This window comes from Humulus lupulus, chromosome X (genome assembly GCF_963169125.1).
Source record: "Humulus lupulus chromosome X, drHumLupu1.1, whole genome shotgun sequence".
NCBI lineage: Eukaryota > Viridiplantae > Streptophyta > Magnoliopsida > Rosales > Cannabaceae > Humulus > Humulus lupulus.
In genome coordinates, this window is record NC_084802.1 from 70906146 (window position 1) to 70932161 (window position 26016).

Genomic DNA, 26016 nt, shown 5'->3' on the forward strand with positions numbered 1-26016 from the left:
AGGTACAAAAAAAGTTGTCAAATGATCTTGTGATGGCCCAATGCTACATTGACTGACACTTGGCACTCTCTCCAGGACCGAGGACAAAACTCCTAGGCCTAAAGGACCATCATGTCAAGAAGACGGGATGACTGTTAATGTAGTCCTCGGGACGTGGCCTCACTACGAGACATCCACACCAAAAAAAGGGTCATGGCTTGCTGGGAGGAGATTACATTTCGAGAAGCTCTGGCTCTGGATGCGATCTACAGAGTTTTATTATCTCCCGATGAGCCTAATTACTTCTCTAATTACTAGCACATGTCCAATGATGAAATCATAGACAACAATATTTTTTATAATTAATATTCGAACACTTTAAAAAGAATTTTTCATTAAAAAAAAGATATTTATATAATCCAAATAAAAAAAAAATAAGTTAAAACTTTTACTAACATATAAGCTTTCTCTATATTTGTACTTGTCATGTTTTAGTTTTGAGCATTGCTATAAGGCATTCTAGGACATGACATATAGTTTTGATGTGATTTAGTAGTGGAACCCACATATTCAATTTAAATTAAAATAAGTATCCCTAAAGCATTGGTTTAAAGCTTGAACCGAATTTCACAATATCTGACAGTGTTATTTTTTATTTTATTTTATTTTTATCTTACAACAATGGTTTATGTAAGATAAATAAGAAAAAGATTGTACTAAGCTTAAGGAAAATTAATTAGTAAATTAACTTGTCAAGTAGTTGAAAAGCAGCCACAGCTTTCTTTTCTCTAGAAACCAATTGAACCAGCGAAGCCCAGGAATCAGGCTCAGGTTTGAACCCCAGTTCTACCAATCCAAGCAAGGCCATGGCTGCCTCTTCTGCCATTCCTGCGTTACAAAGGTGAAGTAGCAACTCATTTGAAATTGCATAATGTGGGACAAACCCTCTTCCCAGCATCAAATCCAACAAGTCTGATGCCCTTTTAAGATCATTCTGTTGACATAAGAAATTCAACACAATCCTGTAACTTGCCTTGTTCAGATAAATACCTTCATAAGGAAGTTTTTCAAGCATTTCAAGGGACTCCTCAAATTTAGCTTCCCTGCAGAGTCCACCCAGTATCACGTTAAAGGTCACTAAATCGGGCCTGCAATATTTCTCTTTCATCTCTTTCAGCAATTCCATAGCTTTATCTGTCCTTCCAACTCTACAGAAGAAGTTAATAATAGTTGTGTAGCAAATTTTGTCAGGTTTCAGACCAAAGTTTTTCATCTCATCAAAAACCTCTTCAGCTTCCTCAAATCTTCCCACCGTACAGAAACCATTTATCATGGCTGAGTAGTTTAATATATTTGGGTAGCATCCGTTGCTCTTCATGAACTCCATTATCTTCTTTGCCTTGTCAATGCCACCTTTGCGGAAAAATCCATTAATCAAGACATTGTATGTCAGTGCATCAGGCAAGATTTGATCCTTTGAGATCATTTCCATAAAAAGTTGGATCGCTTCTTTTAGTTTCCCGCTTTCACAGAGACCATTTATCAAAGTTGAGTATGTAATCAGATTAGGATAAGAAATCTTGGCCATCTTCATTTCTTTCACAACCTCAAAGGCAGATTCAATATCCCTTTTCTTGCAATGGTGCTCAACTAATATATTGAAAAGGCAAGTATTTGGCTTCAAGTTGAGATTCTTTCTTGAATGCACGAGAAGCTGTTGAGCCAAATCAACTCGGTGTGCTTCAATTAGGAGATTGAGACAAGTGCTGATGGCTTTCAGTGAAGGCTTTTCCCGAACAATTGGTCGGATGGCATAGAATATCTCAAGCACTTTGTCATCCAAAGAGGACTTTGAAAATTGCGTCATGAGAGTCAGGAATATAGGCTCATGAATTTTGCAAGTTTCTTAGGTCATTTGACGAAGAATTGCCTCAACTGCCTCGAACTTATTGGTCATAGCAAGCTTATGAAGTATAGTTGAATAGGTTGCATTGTTATGATTGAAACCATTCTGCTCCGAGACAGTGTTGAATATTTCCAATGCACGTTGTGGATCTTTCTCACGTATGATCAAGTTGATCGCAGTTTCGTGAGAAATGCATTTGATTTTTCTTTGACCATCTATGGAAAAGGTTGCAGAATCGATCGGAGGGTCTGGTTTTCGGGGACTGGCTTTTGAAAGCTGAAGGGGAGAGATCCATGGAATCGAAGAAGATGCTGCTACAGTTGAGTAAAAGAACCTGCGCTGCAAAGCAGAAGTAACTCTCACTAGATTCATGAAAATTTGCTACTTCTTTTACAAAGCCTTGTCATCTGAAGAAGTTAAAACAACAATAGAATTTATATACATATTTATATAAAACGCATATATCTTAGTACCCCAAACACAAAATTAGAGCAGAAAGAAAAAGGTGAGGGGAGTGTGGAATTCGACAAATTGCAGTGCAAATTGACATGAAGGAGAACTAGAAATACACGAAGTTTCTCCTTAAACTCGCCAAATACAAGAAACCCAAATATTAGGAAAGGAAATTGCGGACGCAAGCTCACCTCACATAGACATTTTAACAAACAGTTGATGTTGGGGTAAAAAAAACAATTGGTGGAGGTTATTCAACATTCAATTTCATTCTCATTAGGTTTAGAGATAAATATTTCAAAAAATAAATAAATAAACAAATAATGACGCAAAACCATATTCTAGTATTTCTTACTGTCATGTGTCAAAGGTGGTGGTGGGACTTGGGAGGCTGGCCGACTGGACTCACTCACTCTCAGCCTCAGGTTTAAGTGTTTAACAGTCTCTTTTGTAGTAAGCAAGGACGGTGGAAGAGGGAGAAAGAGAAGGTGATCATGTACTTATGAAGGGCTACTCATATTCTTTTCTTTTCATTTATACGGTAAAAAGAAAAATTATAACTTTGTTTTTATTTAAAAAAAACGTAAATTTGTTTTTTTTTTTTAATTTATAGATACGTGAAAGCTTGATATTTTTTAAACAAAGTTGATAATTTTCTATGTTGAATCTGTTGGTATTCAATTTTTCCAAGAAACACTTTATATTTTATATATAAAAAAAAAACTTACCCAATTAAAATAATGGGAAAATCTTTGGCACATCACACATTTTATGCCGTACTTACACCTCACTGTTAAAACAATATCCACAAATAAAATATGTACAAAAAAATATGCACAATAATAAAGTTGCCTCAAATAAAAGTGATTTTTTTAAAAATGAATAAATGCAAAAATTTTAAAATATAAAATTACAAACTCATATACAAGAATTTAATTTTTGGATTGAAAAAAAACCTTACCAATCATTTTTATCATTTTCAACCTTTAGTCATGTTAGTTCAACAGATCTAGTCCAACAAAACCCAGACAAAAAATTTAGTTGTAAAACCTCCTTTCAATGTTGTTTTTCCATATTTTTCAACCTATAAAAAAATAAAACAAGATTTATTTTAAATGAATTTCATCATTTTTATTGTCAAACATTTTTTTTTCAATGTTATAATTTTAGGAAATTTTTTACATTTTTACCGTTTTGATTTGTTTTTTTTTTCTTTGTGTTGTTTTTACGTTTTTCTTAGGTTAATTTTGAGTTCATATCTAGTTATTTTGATATATATATATATACATATTATTCTTTTTTTAATTTATTTTGGGTTGATGCGGTAAGTTGTTTCCAAATTATTTTTAAGTTATTTTTCATGATACCGTATTTTTCTAATTATGAAACTTTGAAAATCGTATTTTTAAAAACTTGAATGCGTAATTTTGAAAGAAAAGTAGGACTAGTAAAAAAGTAACAAAAACAAAAAACAAAACAAAATTGTATTCAAGAAAAAATTCCTTAAAAATATCTTAAAATAAAAATCTAATTTTAAGAAATGTACCAGTAAAAAAAAAACATTTGCGAAGCCAATCAGGGAGGTGACTGAGATAGGTGAGCCCAAGACAAATAAAGAAAAAAATATATTTGTCCAATTTTTATATATAAAATGATATTTTTCTAAAACTTGGGAGCTTTTTTGTATGTAAAAATTGATATTTTTCTAAAATTTGGGGCCCCTTTAGGATGGGACCCTAGGCGTGGGCCTAGCTCGCCTATACTCAGGCACGATCTTGAAGCCAATCTATTGTCCAACTACATCTTTGACAAATACATCAAACGACTCGACTTCTACTCTAAATGCAAGCCAAGTGGTAAAAATGAAAAGAATTAAAAATATACATAGTACGAAAGAAATGATGGAAAAATCATGTATATGAGGTAGATCATCTAAAAGATGACAAATTTGTACCAGAGATATAATTACACATTAAAATAAAACAGGGGCTTGGAGAAAAATGACCCTTAATGATGTGTGAAAGTAAGTAAATAATAAAGATGAAATTTTTTCTGTGGGGCTCCACCCCTAATTGGGCGGGAATTTCCTGCCTAAATGGGTAATAGGGTGGGGACAAGGACCATTTTCTACCCCCGAATGTTAAACGGGTCGGGGATGAGGATAACACTCCTTGCCCCAACGGAGCTCCGATTAATTTTTTATTTATTTGTGATTTTGCATGTTTATTTTTATGATTTTGTAGCATATTAGTAATTTTTTTAAAAAAAATTAATTTGTTTTGGACAATATTTAATACTTTGAGCTATTAATATAGTGTAATATATATTAATTTTAAGTAATTTACCTTTTGTTTTAGTTTGCTTTTTCATAAATAGGTACTAATGGAGATTCCCTGCCCCAACGAGGATTCCCCGCCTCTCCCCGACGAGGAATATGCGGGGATGGAGCAGAGACGGGGTTTAAAATTTGTTAATGGGGATGGGGGTGTGGGGAGCACCCCCCGCCAATTACCTGCTCCATTTTCATCCCTAGTAAATAACCATGTTTTCAATTTTGTAGAAAATAACCCAACTTCTTAATATTATACATTACCAAATGTGCCATTTTTATATAGCAAATTACATTAATACTATTCCATTCTAAATATTTTAATATTGTGGTATATGTATATTAGTTTTGTTCAATTATTTTTTATTTTAAAGTTATGTTGATTTTTTTTTCGTTTTTTGATGGGATGTTGATATTTTTTTTTCCAACTTGTGTATATATTTTTAGTAGTAGGTATATCAAAGTTGTATGATTTATATTATATAAAAGTTACATGTGTTTTTTTTTAATTATTGCTAACACTGTATATATATATTGGTTATGCTATAGTATATCAAATTTCGTTATTGTTATTTCATATCAATTGATTTTTTTTTTTAATTTTATGGTATATAAGTTTACTAGCATGGTATACTAATTTGCTATAATGTAGTTAAACAAATAGATATATCATGCTATTAAACATACATACTATATCTACTATAGTATATTATATACTATAAGACAAAAAATCAATACACCATGATAATAAAATTATATACCATAAAAAAATTCTAACAAAATTAGTATATTATTACTCAAAAAATGTATGTAACATGCTCACAAAACTATATACCACTACTAAAATGAATATATTATACTAACAAAATTATATACCACCATTATATATAATGAGATAGAAACTAAATAGTTTCTACAAAAAAAAAAAAAGATAAATCATACCACAAAAAATATATCGTTGACGCGATTTCTCGCGCCAACAGGGGATTAAGAAATTCGATTAGAGAAATTAAGCTTGATAATAAATCGTAAATCTTAACACAAAATTTTTATGTGGTTCAATGGTTAAAGTCCACCTAATCCACGAGTCATTCTTATTCTTCTTTTTAAAATTTTCCAAATAAATTTGTGGATTTATTTACTAGTTAATTTCCACAAATATGCTCAAAAAGCATTTTCCTTGAAAGAAAAAAAAAAAGAAGATTAAGGATTTTTTTTAAACATAGATTAATTTCTCCAATAAAATTTATGCCCGTTTTATTTTTTCCATAATTATTTAATTTCAACATAATTTTATTCGAGATTTTACCCAGTTAGGATTTTTGAGTAGGTTCGAGATCGAAATTTCTGATTTGCTTGCAATCACACTTAAAGGCTATCATGAACAACATGATTTTGGATTTTCAAGCCTATATTATTAATCAAAATAATATTCATACAAGTTTTCACCGCCCTGAACCGGTTACTAGTAGGTACCCGAAACGTGGGGCATTACAATACCTACAATTTATAGAAGTTTCGTCCTCGAAACATCAAAACATATGAGGGTACCACTCCTTCATCTTGGCTTCTGTCTCCCAAGTTGCTTATTCGACGTCGTGGTTACACCACTGCACTTTGACCAAAGGCACCATCTTAATCCTCAACACTTTGTCTTTCCGGTCCAGAAGCACTACCAGCTTCTCTTCATAGGCTAGTTGAGGGTCCACGCTTAGTTGTTTGTAGCTAAGGACATGTGTTGGATCGTTCACGTACTTTCTCAACAATGACACGTGAAACACATCGTGGACTTGAGATAGGGCTGGGGGAAGAGCAATCTGATACGCTACTTCCCCAATTCTCTCCAAAATATCAAAAGATCCAATGAACCTTGGGCTAAGTTTCCCCTTCTGCCCAAATCGCATTGCTACTCGCAGTGGAGCTATTTTTAGCAGCACCTTGTCCCCAACCTCGAATACCAAAGGTCTCCTTCGTCAGTTTGCATACTTGTGTTGTCGATCCACCGAGGTCTACAATCTCTAGCGTATCTATCAGATATCCTCAGTGACCTGATCCACCTCATCTGATCCAAAGAATTTTCTTTCACCAACCTCCTGCCAATGAATCGGTGATCGACACTTCCTCCCGTACAATGCTTCGTACGAAGCCATCTTAATGGAATCGTGGTAGCTATTATTGTAAGCAAACTCTATCAATGGAAATTTCGTATTCCACGAACCTTGAAAGTCAAACACGCAAGCCCTCAGCATATCCTCCAAGGTTCAGATTGGTCAATCACTTTGACCATCGATCTGCGGATGGAAAGAAGTGCTGAACTTTAGCTTGGTACCTAGTCCTAGTTGCATTCTTTTCCAGAATGCTGATGTAAAGAGTCCATCTCGATCAGATACAATGGATGTAGGTACTCCGTGCAGACGCACAATTTCTGCTATGTATAAATCTTCCAATCTATCCGCCGAGTAAGTTATCTTGATTGGCAAGAAATGCAACGATTGGGTTAGCCTATCCAAAATAACCCAATTCGTGTCGTGCCCCTTTGGAGTGGTTGGTAGACCAGTGATGAAATCCATAGTAATCATCTCCCATTTCCATTCTGGGATTTCCAATGGTTGTAATAAACCTGTTGGTCGTTGATGCTTGGCCTTGGTTTGCTGACAAGTCAGGCAATGTGCTACGTACTCTACCACGTCGTTCTTCATTCCCGGTCACCAGAAATATTTCTTCAGGTCTTGATACCTTTTTGTGGTGCCCAGGTGCATAGTGTAAGGGGTGTTGTGTGCCTCGTAGAAAATCTGCTTCTTGATCTCATCATCGTCTGGAACACAGATTCTTCCTTTAAATCCTAACACCCCATCAAATGTGATATGAAATCGCGAACGTACGTCTTTTCTCACTTTATGTATCAGCCTTTGTAGCCATGGATCAGCAAGTTGTCCTCCCTGAATAGCTTCCATGATGGTTGGTTGTATTGAGAGGTTTGCTAGTTGGCCGACCACCAACTCCAAATCCAGAGTGGGGATGTCGGTTTGCAACTCTTGCGATATCTCTCTCACCGTCAGCACGTAGGCCATTAGCTATCGACTTAGTGCATCTGCCACCTTATTATCTTTTCCTAGGTGGTACAAGATGTCACAGTCGTAATCATTGAATAATTCTAGCCATCACCGCTACCTCATCTTCAACTCCTTTTGTGTAAAGAAGTATTTAAGGCTTTTTTGGTAGGAGTAGATGTCGCAGTGAATCCCATACAAATAATGCCCCTATATTTTTAGTGCAAAAACTATCGCTGCCAACTCCAAATCATGCGTAGGGTAGTTTCTTTCGTAGTTTCTTAATTGTCGCAAAGCATAGGCTACCACCTTGCCATGTTGCATCAACACCACACCCAGCCCTTGTCCCAATGCATCGCTATAAATCGCATAGCCTTCGGTGCCGTTCGGGATTGTAAGTACTGGAGCAATTGTTAACCTCATCTTCAGCTCTTGAAAGCTTTGCTCGCATTTATCAGTCCATTTAAAATTTATGTTCTTTCATGTGAGAACGGCCACTGGCAATGTTATCTTAGAAAAACCTTCCACGAATCGCCAATAATACCCTGCTAGCCCCAAGAAACTTCAAACTTCTTGTGCATTCTTCAGTGGTTTCCACTGTTTAACAACCTCGATCTTGGTAGGGTCCACCAAAGTTTCATTCCCCGACACCACATGTTCGAGGAAACTCACTTTCTCCAGCAAAAATTCACACTTTGAGAACTTCTCATATATCTTCTTCTCTTTCAGCCTTTGCATAACCAGTTCCAAGTGAGTTGTGTGTTCTTCTCAACTCTGCGAGTAAATAAGAATGTCATCTATGAACAAAATGATGAACTTATCCAAATACTCACTAAATACCCTTTTCATGAGATCCATGAAGGCTCCGCGTTCAAAAAACTGTCTTTGGAATATTTGACTCCTTTACTTTCAGCTGGTGGTAGCCCAATTGGAGATCAATCTTTGACAATATTGATGCTTCTTGAAGTTGATCAAACAAGTCATCAATTCTCAGTAGCGGATATTGATTCTTGGTTGTCAACTTATTCAACTCCCGATAGTCGATACATATTCGCATCGATCTGTCCTTCTTTTTCACAAACAAGACCAAGGCACCCCATGGAGAATGGCTCAGTCTAATGAATTTCTTATCCAATAACTCTTGAAGTTGTGTCTATAGTTCCTTGAGTTCTGTAGGTGCCATCCGATACGGAGCTTTTGAAATTGGTGCTGTTCCCGGAATTAACTCTATCTCGAATACGATTTCCTGATCGGATGGTATCCCAGGAAGGTCCTTGGGAAACTTACATACAACTAGTATGTCGATCGGTTGTAGATTTGTCTCAGTTTCCTTGTCCACAATGCTATCCAAATACCTAATACAGCCATCATCCTGCATTTTGCTCGCCTTCATTGTGGAGATCATGGCGTATTTCTTTTCTGTGGCTATGCCTTGAAAGGCGAACGGTGCTTCTCCTGCCGAGTTTAAGACTACTCTCCTTCATTTACAGTTCACAGTGGCCCCATACTTGGTCAACCAATCCATCCCAAATATGATGTTGTATTCGTGTAAGTCCAAAACTAACAGATCGACTGTCAGTTCGCGACCTTCTACCCAGACTAGTACAACTCTAACCCACGACCATACCAGTATGTCCTCTCCTGAAGGTAAGGATACCCCACAAACATTAGACATTCGCTCAGGTATTCTATCTATTTTCTCAACAAAGGAAGCAGCTATAAAAGAATGAGATGCCCCAGTATCCATGAATGCATATGTTGAGGTTCGGGCGATAGGAATCTAACTTGACACCATTTATGATGGTCTGACTCCTTTGTCGCCTTGGGTAAGATCGAATACACATGGTGGGGCTCCTATTTTTTTCTGTTGTCCATTCCCACCCCTCTGACCAATAACATTAAGGAATTCTCTTGAGTAGTGTCTGTTTTTACCACACGTATAACAAGCCCTGAACTTACACTCGCCCTGATGACGTTGGTTACATTTGTTACACATCGGCCATGATTCAAAGTCTCACCTACGCTGCTTGTTGAAGTTTGAGCCTCTATTTGACTATCCTGCCCTCCTTTTTTTGTTTCCCCCATTTGAGAACCTTGAGTTACCCTGGTTGCTGGATCTCCCCAAGTTCTGATGGAATCTGGGAGTGAACCGTCTACTGAGCCCATTCCTATTGGCTTAGAATTTCCCTCGGTTATTAGGAGTATAAACTCGTTCCTCAGCTCTCCGGGGTTCCTTATTCTCTTGAACCGTCCAAGATTCTTGGCGAATAACCCTTTCTACGACTTCCTCATAGGTCTCCGGGCTCATCTTCTCGATATCCACAAACTGTGCTATGTCTCATCTCAAACCCTTCAGAAATTTTCGGACCTTGTTTGCCTCAGTGTTTACTAGGTTTGGGGTGAATCTTGCTAATTGATCAAACTTTCGAACATAATCTTGCACGCTTAGTGCCCCTTGCTTTAGATTGGAGAATTCTACCACTTTGTGATCCATTACAGTCCTATTGTAGTACTTAGAATTGAATAGAGTCAAGAACTCTGGCCATTCCATCTCGGCAACATTGTGTCCTTTCTTCACTGCGTCCCACCAAATGTGGGCATCCTTTCGTAGCATATACACTACACATATCACTTTCTCCCTTCCCAAAGCTTCGATAAAGTCAAAAATTCATTCCAGCACATTAACCCATTCTACGGCTACCATAGGATCGGCAGTCCCCTCGAAAGTAGATGGGCTTTGCCGAACGAATCTTTCCGAGATTGGTTTGGGTCGGTCAACCCTTGGTGCTTCTGCTAGTGGGTTAGCTTGCCAAGCATCAATCTGCTGCCCAAGGGCTTCTATGTTAACTGTGGGCAGTACTTGGTTGTTAGGAGTGTAGTTGGGTGCCGCGGGAAGTCTCTGTAGTAGTGTCTGGAACATTTCTGCCCGGCGGGCCTCGACATCAGCCTTCCTTTTCCTATCTTGTTCCCTTTGCACCAGTTGTTCCTCCATTGCCCTTTGCAAGGCTTCTATTTGTTCTTCAAAAGTAGGAGGATTCTCTTGTCTCTGTGCCATTCTAATTAAATGCGCGTAGAGATGCCTAAGCGAAAATAAGAATGAGGGATTAGAACTAGCAGTAATCGGTTACTTAATAAAATATTGAGTACACCATACAAAAATTAAACATATAACATTCTATCAAACATAAAACACAACTTTACCATATAAAATATACTTTATACAAAATATGTTTGGGTTAGGTCATCCTATAGATTTACAAAATTGGCCCTAAAAGCGGCTTGGAATCTCATATACAATCCATATACTACTATTTCCAAAACGAACCAAAAAAATTAGATATATTCCTACACATGGTAAAACTAAACGTCTTGATCGACGTCCTTCTCAGAATCCTCAAGAATATCATAACAAATATCGTTCCCTTCTTCCTTTGGATCCTCCTTGGGATCCTCTTCTGATTCCTCATCATCTTCCATGATACTCCCGTCTGGATTGTCCTCCGCAGCCGGGTTAGCTATCTCCATCTGGTCTACTTCCTCCTCAACATGATTTGCTTCTATCTTGGCTGGGTTTTCATCAGCCTCCTTTTGGGCATTCTCAGCCATTAGCCATTTTTGATAGTCACGCTGCCATTGCGATGTACCGTCAGGTGGTCCAAAGCGCAGTTCCATGGCGAGTCTAAGTTCTGTCCAGTTCTGCAAATGAGGGCGTTGTGAAAACCACACAAATGTTATGCCCTTTAGACACATGCTAGCAAATTGTACCCTGAACTCAGGGGGTATCTCGAAGTCATTAAAAATCCAGGCAATAGAATTGGTCCAAGACCATACTTCACATTGATCATACTCCTCTTTGATGAATAATATGTGGTTCACGGACATGAATCTTTGGTACAACTAAACTCTCTCTATTGATCATACTCCTCTTTGGTGAATAATATGTGGTTCACGGACATGAATCTTTGGTACAACTACACTCTCTCTATTGAGGTGGTTTTCCGCAAGTGGGTTAGGTGCTACAGGTTTAATTACCTTAGGTAGGTCTGCCATGTAATCTACAATTTATAGATTTGGGCGAATAAAATAAAATATAAAACAAATTAAAGATAATACTTACATTAAGTGCTGATTTATCTTGCAAAATGTACATGTGGGTTTGTCTACAGAATCGGTTAGCCCGATGCTTTGATACCAATTGTAAAGACCTGAAAGTACAAGACCAAAAACAATGTGAAAAATAACATTTTCATTATAAACATGTCCCAACAATTCATATAAAAAAAATCTTTAAAAAGAAAAGTTGTGTGCGCACACTTAACTAGTTACAATTGTTCTTAAACATTTAAAGCATAAATAGCTTAAACATAACTAATAAAACAGTGTTAGCCCCAAAAGATATTTTCCCAAAATATTCCACAAAGGTCGGGCCACATGTACACTCCCGCAAGCACACTCCAACGCTCACTGCTCCGCTTTTCCCTTCCACTTACCTACATCATGAAACAACTAGGTAAGCAAAAACGCTTAGTAAGTTCAACCTTACAGCATGAAATCATAAAAACAGGCAGGGGTCACTGACCAAGTCATTAACCAGAAATCAAACCACTTTGGATAAATTCGGACCCTAAACCGACAATTCAAGAACGCCTAAGCATCCTGAAAAACTTATGGTTATGCTCGATAACCATAAATAATTAGATCAATCCTGCATGCAAAAAATTCCAGAGCAATCAGATATATATAGGAGCAATATAAAAAAACTCATAGAAGTCAACCTGGGAGTTGCCAATAAAGTCGGGGCATTTGGGCGCCCCCTTAAAACAAACAATAGTGGAGACCCAGCTCTCAGCACTATTAACCCTGCCCTAAATCCCCAACCAGGGTAACCTTCGTGTTACCTAGGACATATGTACTATCAAGAGTGTAACCACAGTTACACCGACTCATTGAGATTTCTAGGTTTTACCAGTATGCTTAATGTTACAATTGGTTAAAAAATGATAAGTGTTAAAATGCAAGCAAAGTATAAACACTTTGTAGAATTCACATAATGAAGATGTGAAATTTGAGCTTCAATTGTAGGCACTTATAAATGCAATTTTGGGTCCAAAATGATACATGAGAGTATCTACGGGTTCCCAAAAAATTTTGGTAGCATTTAGAGAATTTTTAGGACCTTTGGAAGTGTCCAAAGTCAGAGAGGATGGCGATACGTCGCCACCCAAGAGGCGAGACATCGCCTGAAACCTAGGGTTTCAAGAAACCCTAACAGGTGATGCATCACCTGCATGCAAGCGACATGTCGCCTACTGTATTACGTGAAATATTGTAAAATGCTCTTAATGACATGTTTTTCAAGTCTAATCCTATTGGTTGGACCTAATGATGGTGCCTACTCTATATAAGGGTCAAAATAGTGTTTTGGAAGACTTGATCACTCTCTTCAATCTCTCTTTACCCTCTCTCTCTCTCTCTAGCTCCAAGAATCTCTAGTTTTCTCCAATAACTCTCCAAGAAAGTGCTTGACTTTGAGAGTTGAAGGCTTGTTCAATCTCAATCCTCATTTCCTCAAGAGAAGGCCTCAAGCATCAATGGTAGTTGGGAAATAGGGTATTAGGACATTGTTTTGCAACGTGTATAAGCCTTGGTTTGTGTTTGTTTTGTTAGACTTTTATTTGGGCTTACATTATTTATTTTCATGTTTTATAAAATATGGGTTGATAAATAGTTCTTTGCTAATCTAGCCCATTTAATTTTAGTGATCTCTTGTTTATGGGCTTAGTATCTATAATAGTCTAGTTGAGGAAGAAGTGTGGGCTTTCTAGTTAACTGAAGTCTTTGATGAGGAGGCCCAGTCCAACAAGGTTAATATAAGCTAAGTTCCCTCCCTAACTCTATATATATGAATAGTCTCATCGCTATTCTGTAGTCTGATAATCTGCTTCAGAAATAGAGGTCCTAGGGAGGAAGACTTAGTTGGTTAGTATTGCACTAACAATTCACGTTTTCTCAATGGCTGAATCATGTATGTTTACTATATTCTTTAATTGTTTATTGTGTTCTAAGTTGTATGAAAAATTATTAATAAGATGTTGTATGAATATCTAACATGTGGTATCAGATTGCCAATTGTATACGATTTAGGACCTATAATTTTTTGTTTAACCTAAATTGAGATTAATCAATGATGAACCCTAAATAATTTTTGTTATTATTTTATGTTGAAATTTTTATCGTTAGATCCTAAAATATTAGGGCTTTTGTTTATCTCGAAATTACCCTTCTGTTCATATATTATATGATTAATTTCGTTACATATTGATGAAGAATTTTGTATTTGAAATTTTAGGGGTTTTTCATAAATTTTGAAATTGAAAAATTGTTATATTTCAATTTAATGGTTATTTTTCCAAATTCAATTATTGTATGTATTTATTATTGTTTGTGGAAGATATGCCATGCTTTAATTTTGTAAAGATTCGGCCATTTACACAATATTTTACCCGAAATTTTGATGCATTTTTTCACATATAATCTCTTAGATCTACACTTAATTTCTTTTTTTTTTTTCTCAAAATAAACCCCATAAATCAATTACTCATGATCCTTGGATGAAAACCCTTCAAATAAAAGCTCGAAACTGGCCTTTTTCTGGCTGAAACACTGTCGGACTCGATCGGGTCACAAACCGGGTCGCACGACCCGTTTCACAGAGCTGGAGGTTGAAGACAACCTTCTCCGAAGACGCCCACTCGTGACAGGACATCATTTTTCGACGTTTCTTTTTTCCAGCATTAATAGAATTTAATATTTGAATTTTCTATGATTTTTATTTTATTTTTTGAGATGTTAAAATTATTAAAATGGAATTAATCTCATTTCCGCTGTCATAAAACATTAATAAATAATTTATAATATTATTTCAAAAATTTTGAATCACAGAACATTATTTAGGTATTTGTTCGTTCCTTTGAACATACTCACTCTCTGGAACAACCTTTATTTTTTCCTATACTCTCCACTCAAACAATAGGTTTTAATTTTCATAAATAAATCCTAAACATTCTTTGTTGTTCTAAAGTGCCAAACTTGATTATTTGATGACTAAATAATGTGTCATAGTGGGACACATTGTTTTGGTCATTCATTCGATTAATGAGCAATATTTTTTTTATTTTTTGGGAATTTGGTTGAAAATATTATAATTATTATCATCAAAGTGATTTAATTATATTGTTTTTCAATGATTGCTTTATCGCCAAATTTCATTAGTTTATAAAAAATATTTTTTTTTGGATAATTGATATGTATAATTACTTGCCCAAAGGAGGTAATTATACATATTAAGTAATGTCTCATGAAGTGTGTTGATTATAATGCACGTTTAAAATTATTTTCCCAAAGGTAATAATTTTTCATGTGTATTTTGTTTGGTTTGAATTAATATATATGCTTTGAAAATTTATTTGCCCAAAGGTAATAAATTTTTAATTTATATATATATTCTATTTAACTTCATGGAAATAGATCATATGTGCGTTATATTCTCACCCCAAAGGGGAGTTTGTGATGACCATCTTGACTCTATTTACATATTTTCTTGATATACTCATAGTTTCTTCAAGTTTTGTCAATTTTCTTTTATCTTGTAGTTTCTTTTTCTGTGAACAACAACAATGCTTCAATTCAAATTCTGACTAGGTCCAACTACAAGAAGTGGAAGCGAGATGTGGATTTTAGTTTGGGAATCATGGACTTGGACCTATGCATGCGTGAAGATCAACCTGCTGCTCTTACTGATGCGAGCACTACTGCCCAGAGAACTCTCCATGCACAATGGGAAAAGTCAAATCGTCTCAGTCTTATAGCTATGAAAAGATCGATTCCTGAACATCTTTTGGGTGGTCTTCATGAGACAACTATTGCCAAAGAGTTTTTAACTAATGCGGGAAAATTGTATGACATTGGTGAGAATGCTGAAACTGGATCTCTTATGGATGAGATTCAAACCATCAAGTATGATGAAACTAAAGGAGTGAGGGACTTCATTTTGAAAATTGTCAATGTTCAGTCAAAGCTAAAAGATCGTAAGATTCCTCTACCTGATTCCTATAATATTCATCATGCTCTCAATGCTCTTCTTGCATCCTTCAGTCTCATTAAGACAACCTACAACACTTATAATCAAACATGGAGCATAAATGACTTAATTTCGAAGTGTGTTGCTGAGGAAAATAAACTAAAAAAGGAGAAGAATGAGTCAGCTCATTATGTTTCTCAACCCAAGCCAAATAAAGGTAAAGGGAGATTAAAAAATCAGAGGAACAACACTCCTAAGAACACTGATAATAAAAAGGAGCATAACAATGGACAGAAAAAGGAGAATGCCTAATCGAAGTATGCTAATGTTAAGTGTTTCTTCTGTGATAAAATGGGTCACAGAAGAACTGATTGTCACAAATTTAAGATTTGGCCAGAAAAGAAGAAAAAAAATTAAGTACTCCTTTAGCTTGTGTTTGTTTTGAATCTAATCTAGTTGATGTTCCTACTAATTCTTGGTGGTTAGGTAGTGGTGCCAAAATTCATGTTACAACTACCTTGCAGGGGCTAAGGGATTTCAAGAAACCAAATCAGAGGGAGTCAAAACTTAAAGTAGGAAATGATGTTGGAGTTTAAGTTTGTTCTGTAGGCACTTTTATTCTTGAATTACAGACTAGTTTTAAGCTTGTTTTGAGCAATACTTTTTATGTTCCTACTTTTAAGAGAAATTTAGTTTCGCTTCCGCTTTTGGATAAACAAGGATATTCGTTTCTTTTTGCAAATTATAAAGTTGACATTATGTTTGACTCCAAAGTTATTGGAAATTGTTTTTATTCTGATGGTCTCTACAAATTATCTTTGGCTCCTTTGGTTTCCTCTTTTAATGTTGAGAATACTATGGCTAAGAGATCTCGTATAAATGAACATTCTTTACTTTTGTGGCACAAATGGTTAGGTCATATTTCAAAAGAACGAGTTGATAGATTGATTAAAGCTGATATTCTTCCTCCTCTTGATGCTTCTGATTTGGACAATTGTGTTGATTGTGGTTGAGGGAAGTTAATAAAAACTCGTAAGGAAAGTGCCACTCGCAGTCAGAATCTATTAGATATAATACACGCTGATATCAGTGGGCCTTATTCTACTACTCTTTGTAGGAAGAAATATTTTATCACTTTTATTGATGACTTTTCTTGATATGGTTTTACTTATTTGATTAAAGAAAAATCGGACGCTCTTGATAAATTCAAAGTATTTCAGACTGAGGTTGAGAAGCAATTATGAAATGTTATCACGATTGTGCGTTCAGATCGTGGAGGTGAGTATTATGGCAAGTACACTGAGACTGGACAAAACATGGAGTCTTTTGCTAAGTACTTGCAGGATAGTGGTATAATTGCAGAATACACCATGCCTGGTACTCCTGAACAAAATGGAGTTGCTGAAAGACGAAATCATACTCTTATGGACATGACCAGAAGTATGATGAGTAGATCTAATATGTCAGAGTTCTTATGGGGTGAAGCTATTTTGACTGCTACTTACATCCTGAATTGAGTTCCAAGTAAATCTGTACCCAAAACTCCTTTTGAGTTATGGACTGGTAGAAAGCCTAGTTTGAACCATTTTCGTGTATGGGGTTGTCCAGCTGAAGTGAAGATTTATGATCCTAACTTGAACAAGTTAGACCCTAGAAAAGTTTGTTGTCTTTTCATTGGTCATCCAGCTTATTCAAAAGGTTATCGATTTTACTGTCCTACTCGTGGTACTAGAATTGTTGAATCTCAGACTGCCAAATTTTTGGAATTTGATATTGGTGAGAAAATTTCTACTCCATCTCTTGAAACAGGGGAGTCATCTAGTGGAATTTTCATTCCTTTATCTCTTTCAAGAGATGATATAATACAAACAGATGATACTCATAATGAACCTATTCCTACTCCTGTTGTTGATGCTCCCATTATGGATGAGGCTCCTATCTTTGAAGAAGTTCCAGCTGCTGAAGACGTCATTCAAGATGGCGTTCAACAACAAGCAGCAATTCTAGAAATAATTCCTCTAAGAATATCTCAGAGGGCAAAGAGGTCAGCAATTTCTAATGATTTTTTGGTTTATCTTGGAGAAGGAGAATATGATATTGGTCATGTTGTTGATCTTGTGACTTATAGGGAAGCTCTTAAAAGTGAACAATCTTCTAAATGGATGGAAGCCATGAAAGATGAAATTGAATTCATGAATAATAATGATGTAAATGGAGTTTCAAAACCAAAAAGGATAATGAGGGTAAAATTGAAAGATACAAAGCACGTCTAGTGGCAAAGGGCTTTACTCAAAGATAAGGTATTGATTACACTGAAACCTTCTCACCTATTTCTACAAAAGATTCATTCAGGATTATTATGGCCTTAGTTGCACATTTTGAATTAGAGTTGCAACAAATGGATGTAAAGACTGCTTTTTCTGAGTGGGGAGTTGGATGAACAGGTCTATATGTCTCAGCCTGAAGGTTCAAAAGAAAGTGGAAGGGAGAACTTGGTTTGCAAATTGAAAAGGTTTATTTACGGTCTCAAACAAGCATCTCGTCAATGGCACTTGAAGTTTGATAAAGTTGTGACATCGTTTGGTTTCATAGAGAGCACGTTTGATCAATGCATTTATATGAAGTTCAGCGGGAGTCGTTATATTTTTCCTGTTCTTTATGTGGACGACATTTTACTAGCGAGTAGTGATTTGGGACTACTAAATGAGACCAAACTTTTCCTGTCTACCAATTTTGATATGAAGGATCTTGGAGAAGCATCTTTTGTTTTGGGGATTGAGATTCATCGTGGCAGGAAACAAAAAGTTCTTGGTTTATCTCAAGAAGCTTATATCCATCGTGTGCGGAAAAGGTTTAACATGGATCTATGTAAACTCGATTCTGTCCCTATTCTGAAAGGGGAAAAATTTAGTAAGCAACAATGTCCTAAGAACAACTTAGAGAGAGAAGAAATGACAAACGTCCTTTATGTAAGTGTGGTGGGGAGTTTGATGTATGCTCAGGTTTGCACTACACCTGATATTGCTTTTGTGGTAAATGTTCTTGGACGATATTTGTCTGATCCTGGGCGTGATCATTGGGTTGCTGCAAAGAAAGTTTTGAGATATTTACAAAGAACCAAGAATGAGAATCTCCAAGTTGTTGGTTATTCAGATTATGATTTTGGTGGTTTTGTGGATGATTTAAAGTCAACTTCTAGATATATTTTCAATTTGGCTGACACAACTATTTCTTGGAAAAGTGTAAAATAGACTTTGATTACTTCATCTACTATGTATGCTGAGTTTGTAGCTTGTTATGGGGCTTCCTTGCAAGCTGTTTGGCTAAAGAATCTGATTACAGAGATATGAGTAGTTGATTCTATTTCCTTACCTATGCTGATCTATTGTAATAATAGTGCTATCGTTTTCTTTGCCAAGAATAATAAGATCAGTGGTGCTTCGAAGCATATGGAGATCAAGTATCTTACTGTCAGAGACCTAGTCAAGAAAGGAGATGTTATTATAGAGAATTGCAAGACAAAATTGATGTTGGAAGGTCCTCTAACCAAAGGATTAAATGTGTCATTGTTTAATAAACATGTTGTTGATATGGGCATTTTAGAATCCTTTGATCTTTTTGGTTAGTGGGAGTTTTCTTTCTGTTTTCTTTTATCCACCAGGAATTATGATTATTTGTAATTTCTTTGTTGAACTTATGAACTACAAAGTTTGTTTTTTGATTTCTTTTGATCAATGAATAGTTATGCTTTCATTTATGTTTTGTTATATTCTTGAGAATGTTGAGTTGAAAGCATGTAGTTCATAATATTGTTGTTATCGTCATTTAAGTTTATTTTCTTAATGGCGTGGATATCATACTATTTTATGCGCAGTTAATGATATAACACTGACTTATTTATTAAGCAGTGCTTTGGTTATTTCACTGGCTTATTTATTAGGCATCACGGTATCAGTGAAATGAGGATTGATAAAGAGATTATGTTATATAATTGATCACATGTTGGACATAATCTCTTACCACACTACTAGACCTATTGATCATGTCGATTTAATACTTTGGTATTTGTGATTATGAATGTTTTTTGTTGATTGGAAAGCAAATTGATAATCATAGTTCAATATCAAGGATTACCGATTGTTTTAGATACTATCAAAGAACTATTGTTTTCTAAAAGTGGCCACAATATTTTTCTTGTTACTCAACCCATGAGTCGTTTTTTAAATAAAATTATTTTAATATATATATGTATTACAAAATTAATGTAGCCAAAGTGGGAGAATGTTAAACTTTTATTTGGGCTTACATTATTTATTTTCATGTTTTATAAAATATGGGTTGATAAATAGTTCTTTGCTGATCTAGCTCATTTAATTTTAGTGATCTCTTGTTTATGGGATAGTATTTATAGTAGTCTAGTTGAGGTAGAAGTGTGGACTTTCTAGTTAACTGAAGCTTTTGATGAGGAGGCCCAATCCAACTAGGTTAATATAAGCTAAGTCCCCTCCCTAACTCTATATATATGAATAATCTCATCTCTATTCTGTAGTCTGATAATCTGCTTCAGAAATATAGGTCCTAGGGAGGAAGGCTTAGTTGGTTAGTGTTGACCGCGTTTTTGGCCAACGACGTGAGAACGTCAAAAACGATAAAACCTTCAAGAGAAATAAAACGACACAGACGGTTTTATAAAGAAAGTAAATAACACACGCAATTTTTATAGTGGTTCAGCCCCAATGTGTTGGTAATAGCCTAATCCACTTAGAGTTGTGATTATAGATCTGTACTCAAGATCAGATGAACTGAGCCAACTGAGTTTCTTCAGTACAAATTACAAGAATACAAGAATTCTTTAAGATACAAGCACTTTCTCTCTCTAGAAAATTCAGACCCAAAATTTCCCCAAAAGTCTCAAAAGAAGCAGAACCCCTTTTCTAATCCCATAAGCCATATATTTATAGGCTTAGGATCATACATCTGATATCCCCTAGAATCGGGATATTTCATTATATTTATTATATATAAATTACAAAAATATTCAAAATGTAACAGAACACCCAATTTGTGGGAAAAATGAGAGATTCCCGCGTGTGCCAAGACCGGTTCTTGTTGAAGCCGTTTCTAGGAATCTTGACTTAGTCCTCCTCTATCTGGTCGACCCATATCTCCTTCAAGCTAGTCGAACACACCTTCACTGGGCAGATTGCCTGTGTTGAAGTGCACGCCAGTATACCTTATGTGCATGCCAGTATACTCTATGACTGGGCAGTCATGCACTTAGCTGGTAGGACATGCACTTGGCTGGTAGGACACGAATTCCTCTGGTCTAACATGGCACTCTGGTCTAGCATGCCATGTCTCTCGTCTAACATGGCACTCTGGTCTAACATGCCATATCTCGTCTAACATGGCATATCTGGTCTAACATGGCATACTGAGCTACTCCTAAGCCAAGTCACTTTATCACAACTCTGAGGAGCCAATATATTTATTGACTTATTAATGTGTCTTTTACGGACCATGTACTGCCACTTGTCACCTCTATTGCCACGTCATCGATCTCCATTTTTTGGGGATAATAGTTAGTATTGCACTAACAATTCAGATTTTCTCCATGGTTGAATCAGGCATGTTTACTATATTCTTTAATTGTTTATTGTGTTCTAAGTTGTATGCAAAATTATTAATAAGATGTTGTATGAATATCTAACATGGTTTGCTCAAAGTGGTGGTCAGGCTTCATCAAAGTTGAAGAACACCATTGTTCTACTTGGGTTTGCATGTTCTTTCTCAATCCTTTTCAAGTCTCTGTCAATCCAAATTTTGTGTAGATTCTATTTCTTTAGGTGGTGTTATCTCATTCTTTCCCAACAATCTAATACTCTATAGTCTAAGATAGCATATCATGGAAGAATCTAACTCTCTTTCGACATTGAAATTCATTACTCAAGACTTTGTTAGATTAGATAGGTTTGATGGGACTAACTTTGTTCATTGGCAAGATAAGATTAGATTCTTGCTCACTACTTTGAAAGCTTTCTATGTCTTGGATAAAGACCTAAGGACCTTGGAAGAGCCTAAGGAAGATGATACACAAGAAGTTTTCAAAGAAAGGAAGAAGTGCGAAGAAGATGAGTTGATTTGTAGGGGTCACATCCTCAATGCCCCTCTCGGATAGGCTATGTGATCTCTACACCAACACCAAGACCGCCAAGGAGATTTGGGAAGCCTTGGAAAAGAAGTACAAAGCGGAAGAAGAAGATACTAAGAAATTTCTTATTACTCAATATATGGAATTTAAATTTTATGATGATAAACCTCTTCTCCCTACTACTACAATTTGGACGTCAACCATCGATCATGAAATGTCGGTTCTACTTAAATCAACTTAGCATATATTCATTGATTGGTTTACACAGAACCGACCTATCATGTATGTCAAAGGTAAGCATGTGAGTTCAGTTGTGCAGGAACTGACCTACCATGATGCCATGGTATCTCGGTTCTGTGTTAACCGACATTCCAGGCTTGTAGAAGACAAAGTAGGTCTATTCACACAACACCGACCTACCATGTCATACCATGCTGACATGGTAGGTCGGTGCTGTGTGAATCGACTTGTCACATCACATTATTAGTCATTTTATATTATTTGAATTTTAAAATATATTAATTTATTTAAACTATAAATATATAAGTTATTAGTGTATGAAATGATTGTAATTTTTATTTATTTATCAATATTACATTATAATATTTTGAAATATAAATAAATAAATTAAAATAATCAATTATTTGTAATTTAAAAAGTAATTATATCTTATAAATAAGAAAATATTTTAATTTAGTGGTATTTATAATTTAAAATAAAAAAAATTTAGAGTATCTTTTTAATAATTTTTTAAATAACATAGTAGGTCGGTTGTGTGAGAAATGACTTCTCATGGGAAATGGTAAGTCAGTTGTATGGGAACAGACCTATCATGTAACATGGTAAAGGTCCCTTCCCATACAACCGACCTACCATGTCATTATAAAAATACTCTAATTTATTTTTTACATTATTGAAATTTTAACATATATTAATTTATTTAAACAATACATATATATATATATTTGGGTATGAAGTAAGTATAAAAAAATTTATTCTTATTAATATTGCATATATTATAATTTTTAAAATATAAAAATGAATTAATTAATTATTTGTAATTAAAAAGTTTAATTTGATTTTTATATATAAGAAAATATTTTTATTTAATAGTATTTATAATTTAAAATAAAAAACTTTATAAAATAATCTAGAGTATATCTTTAATAATTTTTTAAATGACATGTGTACGCCCTGATTTTCCAACGGGCTATTAGCGAGCTGAGATACGGCCTAAACTATATTAGCCATGTGGACATCCCCAAGACCGGAGCTGTTGTCGTCAGGTCCTACCTCGTTAGCTCGGGGTATCCAAAGGTTCGCCAAGATTACTTAAGGACTGAGTCTGGACTCTGAAGGCCACAGGTCGAGGGAAGCATCAAGCTTGTGGGGCGAGCTAGAGTTAGAGGCGGTGACCTTTTATAAAGTCAACCACGCAAGGTAAACGTGCATATATCAGACATCACGTGTCTGATATATCCCTGACTTCTCGGACACGCATCGTGAACGTGCGTATTCAGACACCCACGACTGGGTTGGGCCGTGCGGCCCATTATCCCCCTTACCTATTGATTAGACCACACTTCATGTGTCAGGTTTTAGGAATTAATCATGAATGTCACAGAGTTGACATGATAGGTAAGAAGGTCACGGGATGACCTTCTTACCAACTCCCAGGTGCCCTCTCCTATAAATATGGAGACCCTGGGAGTTGCAAAGGGTTGGATTCTATTGTGTAAGGAAATACCCTGTAAAAGAATACCAAGCATATAGCAATAATATTGACTGGTGGAGTAGAAGGATTTTAACCTTTGAACCACCTAAAAAACGTGATTGTGTCACCAGTCCATTTACAAAGATCATTCATCTATTTCGGTTCAACTTAAGCACTAATCCCTTCCTCTTATTTTCTTAATTACCTGTTGGCGAAGAACCGCGTCAACAGTTTGGTGCTTTCATTGAGAGCTAGTCAGATTGGTGATATTGCAAACATCCAACTATGGTGACCACTCGATCCATACACGGTAACGAGACGGAAGAACATGATGGACAGGAGTCTCATCATATCGCCATCCCCGGTGAGCAAAATCCTGAAGTCCAGCAGCGGCCGGGCAAGCAGCCGGTTGGCCAGGATGACACTGGAAGTTCGGCGCCTCGGCCACCTAATCCAAACCCAGATTATTACACTGCGGTAGAGATGGAGAATGCTCAGCTGAGGAGCCAACTAGCAAAAGCTAATCAGCAGATCAAGGAGGTGTTGGCCCGACTACCTCCTCTTACAACCGACGCTAACGTCGGAAAGAGGCAAGGCGAGACTCATAAGTCCCGCCGGAGTAATCAGTCCAGGCCTAGCCGATCGGATAGACCTCCGACAGCCAAATCTGTTCCCTCATTACACCGTCGAGAGGCAAACTTCGGAGAAATGCCTAGAGTCGAACAACAGTACAGCCGCTCGGTCCGAACTTCAACTCCCAGTTCACAACCAGCCTCGAGCGCGCCCAGGAGAGCTTGAGGAAATTCCAGAAGGAGATCTGGGGAGGGCTCACAGCATCAGCCCGTCCCCACCAGCTGTCCTGCGCCTCGTCCAGATCGCCAAGCGCGAGACTCGCAGGTTGGCAGGGCTGAAAGGCCCCCACCTAACTTAATCTGCCCTGACGGAACAAGGATTGCATCTCCAGTCAGGCATCCTCCATCTCCAATAAGATATCCATCTCCTCCTCGGCCCATCCGAGATATTCCAGTTTATGGAAGCAGCAGGAGAAACCCGCCGTCCGTAGGACCTTCCCGACGTAGCAGGGCGCCGAGAGAGAGCCCGGATCCTCACCCCCAAAGGCGGACTCCAAGCCTCTCTAACAGGAGCTACTGGACTGGCAGTTGCCGGAGTGACCTTTCTGGCGGAGACCTGTACCAACGTTTAAACTAGGCACAAAGTCCTCAAACCACCCAGGGGGCGACCTGCGAGATCGCCTTAACTCTCATAGAAGGGAACTAGTAGGAGGTGGCAGCGATGCTCACTCAGGGGGAGACCTGTCTGAGGTGCGTAACGGTGGGAACACCCCAAATAACCTATCGCAAGATAGGAGGGGAAATAACCCACCAAACGTACACAGTGGATCCGGAGCTGTTGAGCAGCCCCGGAATAACCAAGAAAGTCAGGACAAAACCCTCGAACGCCTGGTTCAGATAGAGGAGCTAATGAAGAAGCTCCTGTCGGAGAAAGAGAAGGACGAGTATGATTCGGGGGATGAGCTAGAACTCTTCGCCCCCAGCATAGCAGCAACAGCTTACCCACCCGGTTTCCGTATGCCGCACCTATCCAAATTCAACGGAGATGGAGACCCGTCGGATCATCTGGGGATGTTCAACACCCTGATGATGGCCCACAACATTGGCCCTGAGCTGAGGTGTCTGATATTTCCCTCCACACTGACTGGACCAGCCAGGCAGTGGTTCAAACAAAGCAAGAGACAATCAATCAGCTCCTGGAAAACTTTCTCCGCTGACTTCAAAAGGGCATTCCGAGCCTCCCAGGCTGCCCGCGTCAAGGTCGACTCTCTGGCTAACGTGAGGCAGCAGCCCGACGAGCCTCTGAAGGCTTACCTGAGCAGGTTCACGAATGTCGCCACTCGGGCCAGAGACGCAGATGACAGCTCCAAGCTCATGGCCTTGAGGACTGGAATCCTCGTCGGAGGGGGACTCTGGAAAGATATACAAATGAAGGGAGTTAGCTCAGTGAACGAATTCCTAAATAGGGCCCAGGAATGGATCAACTCGGAGGAGGCCGAAGCCTCAGCTGCAGGGACCAGCCAGGTCCCTGAGCAGCCCACTGAAGTGGGGACGGAGGTCGTGACAGCGACCCAAAATGTCACACAGAATAACCAGTTCGGCGGAGGCAAAAGAAAAGGGAACGGCGAGGGCAGCCAGCACGGCCCAAAGAAGAATAAGTCCGTAGACAAATTTAAGCCGGTCTATGCGACTTATACGGAGCTCGCCCACTCTAGGGAGAACATCTTCCTGGCGAATTCTGCTCGCCTCCCCTGGAAGAGGCCAGAGCCATTGAAGCACCAG

The 26016-nt window shown here is 37.2% G+C and overlaps 1 protein-coding gene and 1 pseudogene across 1 annotated transcript; both read right to left on the reverse strand.

The window, feature by feature from the left end:
* Positions 1–588: 588 nt before the first annotated feature.
* Positions 589–2858, reverse strand: LOC133804846 (pentatricopeptide repeat-containing protein At5g18475-like; annotated as a pseudogene).
* A 3395-nt stretch (positions 2859–6253) lies between these two features.
* LOC133805940 (uncharacterized) lies at positions 6254–6571 on the reverse strand. Its single transcript, XM_062244086.1, has one exon. The coding sequence runs from the start codon at positions 6569–6571 to the stop codon at positions 6254–6256; it is 318 nt and encodes a 105-aa protein (XP_062100070.1).
* Positions 6572–26016: the final 19445 nt, after the last annotated feature.

Bases quoted from the DNA above. Each gene is read 5' to 3' on its own strand.
- LOC133805940 (XM_062244086.1), bottom strand. From the start codon at position 6,571: ATGCGATTTGGGCAGAAGGGGAAACTTAGCCCAAGGTTCATTGGATCT.